This window comes from Xiphophorus maculatus, chromosome 6 (assembly GCF_002775205.1).
Source record: "Xiphophorus maculatus strain JP 163 A chromosome 6, X_maculatus-5.0-male, whole genome shotgun sequence".
NCBI classification, from domain to species: Eukaryota; Metazoa; Chordata; class Actinopteri; order Cyprinodontiformes; family Poeciliidae; genus Xiphophorus; species Xiphophorus maculatus.
Window position 1 is genome coordinate 28,840,794 of NC_036448.1, and position 9,521 is coordinate 28,850,314.

The 9,521-nt window shown below is 37.2% G+C and overlaps 1 protein-coding gene across 2 annotated transcripts; it reads left to right on the forward strand.

Moving 5' to 3' along the window:
• The first annotated feature begins 1,211 nt into the window (after window positions 1-1,211).
• On the forward strand, window positions 1,212-8,590 carry LOC111608860. Of its 2 annotated transcripts, none has more exons than XM_023335282.1 (4): window positions 1,212-1,286; window positions 1,435-1,486; window positions 2,722-2,758; window positions 4,417-8,590. In XM_023335282.1, exon 4 carries the CDS (start codon window positions 4,445-4,447, stop codon window positions 7,613-7,615), a length of 3,171 nt encoding a protein of 1,056 aa, XP_023191050.1. In that variant the 5' UTR covers window positions 1,212-1,286; window positions 1,435-1,486; window positions 2,722-2,758; window positions 4,417-4,444; the 3' UTR covers window positions 7,616-8,590. The 2 variants fall into 2 exon arrangements, with proteins under 2 accessions (XP_023191050.1, XP_023191051.1); XM_023335283.1 differs by having other exon boundaries at window positions 4,421-8,590.
• The last annotated feature ends 931 nt before the right edge of the window (window positions 8,591-9,521 follow it).

The window sequence follows — 9,521 nt, forward strand, 5'->3', positions numbered from 1 at the left end:
GTGAGATTATAATTTCTAAGCCAACCTTCCAGCCTCGGTACCTGCTCAGGTTCAGATTCTTCTCTTATTGACTGAAGATCAGAAATTCAGTCGGATCCGATCAGAACTGATTTCACTTTCATGTTGACACAGAGAAACTCTGAAGTTTGTCTCAAACATTTTTCAGGTTTTCCAAAGAGCCTGAGGTTAGGAAAGTAATTTAGTCATTAATTTTAAGTGACAACCAGCCTGGGAAAACATTTCTACCATGATTAGTTCATGGTCTGTTGATGCCATTTTATGAATTTATTCACATTTTTATTTTAATACTTAGTATGAGGGAAGGGATGGATTTCTTTTAGTTTTTGTCAATATTTGTTGATTATGTTCATAATTTAATCTAAAACATAAGTTTTAGATTAAATTATGACACAAATCATCTAAACTCATTTTTATTCAGTAGTTTGAAGCAATTGCATTTATTGAAAGGAATTTAAAAATATATATATTTTACCTTGACATTTATTGTATACCAAAAAGTAAATTGCAACGACATTTACTTTAAAGAAACGATGTAAGCCTTCAGAATAACCAAAATAAATAAATTCAAGCTCATAATTTATTTTTTTAAATTACATTCTATGTATGCAGCATTTTGTGAATGTTTGTGAATCTTCTGAGTGCAGTCAGTTAAAAATGATCTCCAACGAACCAAATATTTAAAATGAACGATTCTCAAATCCATCACTATTAATATTACTTCACAGGACCAACAACCATGGAAACACTGAATAGCCTGTGTGGTTTTGGGTGGATTTTAAACAGATTACATGTTAAAACCTGATTACTCTACTCTGTTCCCCAAAGGGTTGGCAGTTGTAAGAAATGCAAATGTGTTTCCCATCATTTCACAGAAATCCTTTAAAACTTGTCAACACATGCAACACAACGTCTAACAGAAAAAATGTCAAAGGCTTTTTTTCCTTTGCTTTTGAAAGTGTAAGTGTGTGATTGTGGTTGTGGTTGTGTGTGGGTGTGTGTGGGTGTGTGTGGTTGTGTGTGTGTGTGTGTGGTTGTGTGTGTGTGTGTGTGGTTGTGTGTGTGTGTGTGTGGGGTGTGTGTGTGTGTGTGGGGTGTGTGTGTGTGTGTGTGTGTGTGTGTGTGTGTGTGTGCGTGTGTGTGTGTGTGTGTGTGTCTGAGTTTTATCCGTTGTTTCAGTTTTGCTTTGAACTGAATCATGAGGTTATAAATGCAGCTGCAGTAAATGAAGGCAGAACTTTCCCTCCGGTTCTGACAGAAGATTGCTGGTAAGTTTATAAACTCTCACATCTTCACTTTTTTCTTTTTTTTTTTTTTTTTTAACATTTTTAAAGTTTTATCTTTAAATTCTGTTTTGCTGATTTTTGTGTGAAATCCAGTTAATAATTTGTTTGTATTTTTTGTGAATAAATTCAGTTTATCAGCAGGAGAACATAAACCACAGACTGGAGACAAACAGATAAGAAAGGTTAGTTTCTATTTATCTTCTCTAAAGTAACTTTTCTTTAAGTTAATTGTAATTTAATGTTTATAATCTATCAAATAGCCTTGGTAAAAATAAAACACCGTCTATCAGTTTGATTGATTGAAACATAATCTGTTCCTTACCAAGTTACTTTTTCTATTTAACATCTGAACTCCTCATTTCTGCATGTTTATCAAACAGACATTAGTCCAATAGAAAAGTTTGAGAAAATAGTTATGCACCTAGAAATAAAATCTTTATTATAAAATGTGGCTTTAACTTACTGCACCTTAATGCTCATTAATATTAAGAATGGATGTTTTGGAAATATGGCACAAAAAAGCATAACTAATAAGTTCATGTGAAACTCCTCATATTTGATTCTCCTTTCTGTGTAACGTAATAAAAGTTCTTTATCAATCAATCAGTTCTTTATCAATCAATCAGTATCACTATTACACACAATAAAGTGATCAGGTCCCACAAATAAATAACAGAATAAAAATAAAATTAAACTATACTGACACAAGATAAAGTAAAACCATGAAAGCAGAAACATAACAGATCCTCAGAAGTTATTTTTAGTCGGGTTTGAACATTTCTCGTGTTTTCACATGTAACATGTGAAACAGGCTGCAGGGGGAAGAAATGTCCCAACATGCAGCTCAGATCTGCTTCAGTTTTTCTTTCCCTGATTTGGGCGTTTTTGTCTTTTGCTCCATTTCACTTTTACAGGAATAAACTGACAAGTTCAGTATTTTTTTATTCCAGATTTCTTTCAATAGTTGAATTAAAGTTGTTTGGTGTTTTTTAAGTTCTTCACTGCATCAAGTCAAATAAACTTCTGACTAAAACAATTAAACCTGATTATGTGAAATATTAGATGTAAAGATGTAAAGAGTTAAAGTACAAACATTTTCAGTTCTGCAGAGCCGAACTGTTTGTGTGTTTCCTGTTTACAGGAATTAGTTTTACAAATGAATAAACTTGACCTGTTCCCAGTCAAACTGAATATGACATGTTTTAAATTGATCAATTAACACTTCATCACAGAAATAACCATTACTAACCTCATACTACAGGTTACTAAATGTTAATTATTCTGATAATTGTGTTAAATGTATTGGTTAAATCTATTATGAAAGAGAAACTTCAGTGTTTTCCATGTTTCTGTTTATAAATATTATTGCATAATTTAATCAGGCCTGATAATTAATGTTCTTTTTATTACATTTCAGGATATTGACAGTTACTGACTGGAAGCAGCTGAAGCAGGTTTGTTGTGACTCGTGTTTAATTCAACACATTATGTGAAAATGATCCACGAGTGAAAGAGGTGAAATATCTGCTCTACAAAATATCTGTATGGTTGGTAACATTATTTTTTTTAAAGTATGGCGTCACATTCCAGGCTCACTTTTTGGCTTAATAAATGATCTCAAATCCAGTTTTGCTAGGAGACACGAGTCTCTGTTCAAAACCTCAGACTAGTTCCCTCTTCTCTAATTACTCTGTTGCAACACTTGATGTCTCAACACCATATAAATCTGGATACATAACTAAATTCAGGCTTTATTCTCTTTCACTGCTAAGGTAAGAATATTCAGTATGGGATTAATGGGGATATCTACATTATGTTGACAGAGGAAAGTTTATTTCTCTTTTCCTTTTTCGCACCGTCTTCTTCGTCCTCTTCTTTTTCTTCCACATTTTGAATCCACATCCGGTTCTTTTCCTATCAGACCCAGTCCATGCTGGGTGTCTGGCACTTGATTTCAGCTGAAAATTTGAGAAATCAAATTATTGAATCAGATTATTGGAAAAATGGTTGTAGAAGTTCGTCCTGCAATCGAGGTTGCCGGTTCGATCCCCGCTCTGTCCCTCTCTGTCGTGTCCTTGAACAAGACACTGCACCCACGTTTCCTGCTGGTGATGGTCAGAGGGCCCAGCAGGTGGCGCCGGTGCACGGCAGCCTCACCTCTGTCAGAACGCCTCAGGGCAGCTGTGGCTACTATCCTGTAGCTTGGAATAGGACAAAAGCTACATACAAAATCTGTAGCAGGTAACCTTTATAATATAAATGTCATAATAACATTACAGTATAACATCTGTGAAAAAATGGGGTTCACGAGGATGATTGACAGCGCTAAGACTCTGATTGGCTGTTCTGATGGAGGGGCAGTTTATCATTATTATCATCAGCATCATTTTCTGCCTTGGAAAGAGGCAGAAAAACTGTTTTTTGATTTTTACAGATTATCGGTGTCATAGTGAAAGTTTGAACAAATATGTGAAATAAACAATTTTATAAAAGTTATCTACTGCAGCTTTAAAGCTAAACATAAGTCAACATTACTCAGATAGCCCACATACTACTGACTACATTTTAGCTAACCTTAGCATTGTAGCTTATTTTAGCTTATACACTATTGTTTTCATGCTGAATGAAGGGCTTCTGATAGCCTACATGCTAATGGTGGCATTGAAGCTAAAATTAGCATTTAGGTAATGGTAGCTTATGTAGTACTGCTTGCATACTTGGAAGATGTTACTGGAGGTCAATATGCTAGCAATAGCCTTCATGCTAATCATCTTGTTAGCTGATTTTGTTATAAAGACTTCATGTAATGTGCTGGATGGAGAAAGTCGATGTCAGTCAACATGATAGTGATAGCCCACATAACAAGAGTAGCCTTTTAGCTAAAAATAGCATTTTAATAAATTTTGATATAGCAGCTTACCTTTACATACTGAATGGACCAGGTCAGTGTTAGTCAACATGCTAGTACTTTATAGGCTTTGATGTGCAAAGCCTAAAGTATGCAACAGATGCAGCTGCTTAATATTGATTAGATGGTCCAATAAAAAAACATGTTACTGTTTCATAGGAAGACATTTTATTTTTTATGCTGTTTCTGTTTGTTTGACTCCAGGCAGATTGGCAACAAAGAAGAATCTACAATGGCTGTCAAGACGTGGGGGTTACTGACCATAACTCTGTTCATCGTTGTGGTTGTAATTCTGATGCTCCACTGGCTGAACATCATCACACTGACTGATGTATTCACATCTCAGAGGAACCTCTCAAAGTTGGTCATCGCAGCATTAGACGATCCAAAGATATCCGGGGCGTTAGCACTGATAACCACTGTGCTCTTCATCAAGTCAAACTCCCTCACAACAATTCTCTGGCTAGTTGTGTCTGCAGTATTTAGCCTGCATTGGTTGAACATCGTTCCACTGCCGGGTTTCTTCCCATCAGCATTAGATGGTCCTAAGATATCAGGAGCAGTAACGGTGTCAATCATACTGTCTCTTACTCTGTCAACCTCATTGACAACAATTATCTTGGCTGCTGTGAATGTTGTTTTTTGGTTTAATTGGCTGAACATCATCACTCTGACTGATGTATTCACTTCTGAGAGGAACGTCTCAGAGTTAGTCTTCACAGCATTAGATGATCCTACGTTTTCTGGAGGGTTAGCACTGACAGTCACTGTGTTTTTCATTAAGTCAAACTCCCTCACAACAACTCTGTTGGTTGTTGTGTCTGCAGTATTTAGTCTGCACTGGTTAAACATCATTACACTGGCAGGTTTCTTCCCATCAGCATTAGATGATCCTAAGATATCAGAAGCGATGATGGTGACGATCACAGTGTTTTTCACTCTGTCAAACCCAATGACTACCACTGTCTTTGCTGCTGTGAATGTTGTTCTTTGGTTTAATTGGCTGGAAATCATCTCACTGAAGGATGTATTCTCATCTGAGATAAACCTTTCCGAGTTCGTCTTCACAGTATTAGATGATCCGAAGATGTTGGGAGTGTTAACACCAGCAATCACTGCGTTTTTCATGTCCAACTTATGGGTAATAACTCTCTCACTTACTGTGTATGCAATCGTTTGTTTGCATCGCTTTAACATCGTTACACTGACAAATTTCTTCCCGTCATGGTTAAAGAATCCCAAAATATTAGGAGTGTTCATAGTGACAACCGCAGTGCTTCTCACCGTGTCAACCTCACTGGTAACAGCTCTCTCAGTTGTTGTGAACGTCATACTTTGGTCCAATTGGCTGAAAATCATCAACCTGACGGATGTTTTCACATCCGACAGGAACCTTTTAAAGTTGGTCATCCTGGCATTAGACAATCCAAAGATATCAGGAGTGTTAACATTGACGATCTCTGTCTTCTTCTTCATATCAAACGTGCTGGTAATAACTATCTCAGTTATTGTGTCTTTAGTATTTAGTTTGCATCGGTTTAACATCATTTCACTGACACATGTCTTCCCTTCAGGGTTAAAGAACCCTAAAATATTAGGAGTCTTAATAGTGACAGTCACTGTGTTCCTGACTTTCTCAACCTCTTTGATAACAACCCTCTCAGTTGCTGTGAATATCACACTTTGGTTCAACTGGCTGGACATCATCACAGTGACAGACTTGGTCACACTGGGCTCAGATGTATTCATGTCGTGCAACAGTTGGTCAAACTACTCAAAGACCCGCGCTGAGTCAAGCCCAGGAGCTAAACGATTGGCTGATGTTGTCAAAGGGAAAAGCACTCTAATAACGTCACAAACTGGCTGTACCCCGGTTTACAGACTTCCACTAGAAGAGAAACAGATCAACATTAATGGCTGCAAGAGTTTCACTTTTGGAGAGAAATCTATGAATTGTAACAGAAACATCATGGTTCTTGGAGCTGCAGGTGCTGGAAAGTCCACTGCCATCAATGCGATGATAAACTACGTTCTAGGCGTTAGATGGGAAGACTCGTTTCGGTTTAAGTTAGTGGATGAAGGTCAGTCAGACTCACAGGTTCACAGTCAGACATCAGAAATCACAGTGTACAAACTCTACCACCAGGAGGGATTCAGGGTGAACTACTCCCTCACCATCATAGACACTCCAGTATTTGGGGGAATCGGCGGCGTAGACAGAGACAAGGAGATCACAGAGCAGCTGCGAAACCTCTTTGCTAACCAGGAAGGTGTTGGTGAAGTTGATGCTGTGTGTTTTGTAGTTCAGGCAGGTCTAACTGAACTGACATCAACACAAAGATATGTGTTTGATTCAGCGCTGTCAATCTTTGGCAAAGATGTGGCAGAAAACATCAGGATCCTGGTGACATTTGCAGACGAGCAGCAGCAACCAGTTGTAGAGGCCATCAAAGTGTCCGGTGTCCCATGTCCTAAAGGTGCAGACGGGCTGCCAGTTCACTTCAAATTCAATAACTCAGTTCTGTTTGCTAACAACAAACCCTCCTTAGTAAGACGCATAATTTGGCCCTATAAAGAGAAAACCTTTGAGTATTGGAACATGGGGACAAAGAACATGGCCGGTTTCTTTGCTAGCCTAGCTAACATCAAAACCATAAGGTTGACAATGACCAATGAGGTTCTGAAAGAAAGAAAGCACCTGGAAAGTACAGTGGAGGAGCTGCAGAAGCAGGTTAAACTTGGCTTAGCCAAGCTGGAGGATATCAGGGAGACAAACGACAAACTCAAAGAGCATGAAGCAGAAATCAGAAACAATGAGAACTTTGTGTTTCACATCACTGGGAGAAAGAACAGGCAAATTGATATTTCTCACACTGGGCAGTATATTACCAACTGCATGCAGTGCTATGTTACCTGTCACTATCCTTGTGGCATACCGAATGATGATGGTAAGAAAGGATGTTCTGCAATGAACCAAGATGGATACTGTCATGTATGTCCAGGGAAATGTTTCTGGAATGTGCATTCCAACCAGAGCTTCAGATGGGAATATAGTCAAGTTAATGAAGCACAAACAGTGAAACAACTGAAAGAAAAATACGAGAAAGCTTGTGGACAGAAGGTAACCTTAGAGGAGCTGATGAAAAATCTGATGTCAGAGTATCGATCTATGCAGGATGATGTGGTGAAACTGATTGCAGAAGCTGCAAAGTGTCTGAACAGAATGAAAGAGATAGTCCTGAACCCAAACCCCCTTACTACTCCAGAATACATCAACATGCTTATTAAAGGAGAGGAACAGGAGGCCAAGCCAGGCTGGGAGGAGAGAGTTCAGTCTCTGATGAAACTGAAGGAAAAGGCAGAGATCATAGCTAAAGTAGAGAAGGAAGTTCTGGGTCATTAGTAATCTGATGTTTCACAACAAATCTAAAAACAGACAACGATCAGTCAGCTACCAACACTGGCTGGGATGTTTTCAGTTTCATTGATTTTTGCTTCTTTAAATGGCTTTGCTAATAATTGTATTGTATTTTGTGGGTTTTGCTGGGAATCAAATCAAGTTGTTTTACTTTGTCATTTTAAAGATGTCTCCACCAGTATTTGTTGGGGTTTGGAGTCACAACTGCTAACAAATATCTAAAACCTGTGAATATCTTAGATCCCACCCAAAGGCTCTTACAACTCTTACTATTTTAACAGTTCAAACACCAAATATACCTTTATATTCATTAATACATCCAGTGGAAACAGTTTTGCCACTATCCACAGTCTTCCTTTTCGCCGTTCTTGTGGGTTCAGCCAATCAGTGCCAAGGAAAATGAACGGTGCTCCTGGATTGGCTGCTTTGCAAATAGCCAGTCGTGTATCAAGTGTCTCAAGTAGAATTGCAGCAAAAATATTTCAGCTTTCTAAATTTCATGTTTTCATAAATATTTGAGATTTTCTTCAAATAATTTGGAGTTTCGTTCCGCATAAAATCAGCAAATTGGTGAATCTGTGAACTCTGAACCGCGATCAGACGGGCGTCCGCTGTGTCTTTGGGCTGTTGATGATTCTGTGTACCTGCTTTTCACTTTGGGTGGAAATGTAGATTTTTTTTCTTATTTTGTTTAGTTGAAAGAAAAACCTGTCCTTTCTCACACATAGAGATCTCCTCCTCAATGCATTATTTTCATTTGATATTTTGAAAGGTTCCACAATACAGATTTTAGGGTTTGTGTGAATGTCATGTAATGGCAGCAAACGGATTCATAAGTGGATAATTATCCATTGGATCCAGTTATCCAGCAGATAATTGGATTGAAATTACTTTTTTGTAAAGTCCCTGAAACTATGTTGTTATGAACTGGCATTTTGTGAATAAACTGAATTTAATTGAGATAATTGAATCGACTTTTTCTTTAACTGCTTAGAGATGGTCTTATTTCTAGACATAAATCATGTTAGTTCAAAAAGTAACATTGAATTTCTCTATAGACAGAGTATTTTGAACCATTTGTGTATTTTGAGAACTTCGAAGCTACTTTTCAGAAATTTATGTCACATGACTGCTGACAAAATATTGTTTTGAAACACGAGTTTTTCTGTGTCAAATTATTGACATAAATTAATGTAATTAAAATTGTAGAAGAAATTCTCATGTTTACTTCTAATAAACTCCATTAACAAACCATGTAGTTGAGCTCAGCTTTCATTCACAACACTGGGTTCTGTTCAGTTCCTCCTTTGTCCACTAGGTGGCAGCACACCTTCAGTCGTGGATCATGGTGCAGGAATTACGACATTCAAATTATACTTCATTTTAAAAAACACATTTCAACATCCACAAAATAACAGGAGAAGGAACAATTCTGTTTTAGGAAAATCAAAACAAAACATTTATTTTAAATTCAGTCCAGAAAAACATCAGAAAACGACTTCAAGATAAATAATCTTTAACAAATTATTACTTTAGTTCTCACAGAGCAGCGTTCCAACATTAAACATGATTTTTATCCAGGACGTTCTACGTTTCTTTAATCAGATCTGGATGAAAAACATGCATTTGTGATATTTTCCATAAAAAGATTTAAAGAATATTCATGAATCGTTTTCAGGGTTTTGTTCCCTGATGCAGCTAGTTACCATGGCAACAGCTACAGTTTCCTCCACACAGGAAGTGATGTAATTCCTCGTTGCCATGACAGACTTAAAGTTGAACGTCTATGGACGCTTTTCTTTTGTTTTTAAGTTTATGTCTTTATTTTTTCTGAAATAAATCTTTTTTTTACCCAACTTTCTGTCCAGAATAAAAACATTTTCTGATTCAG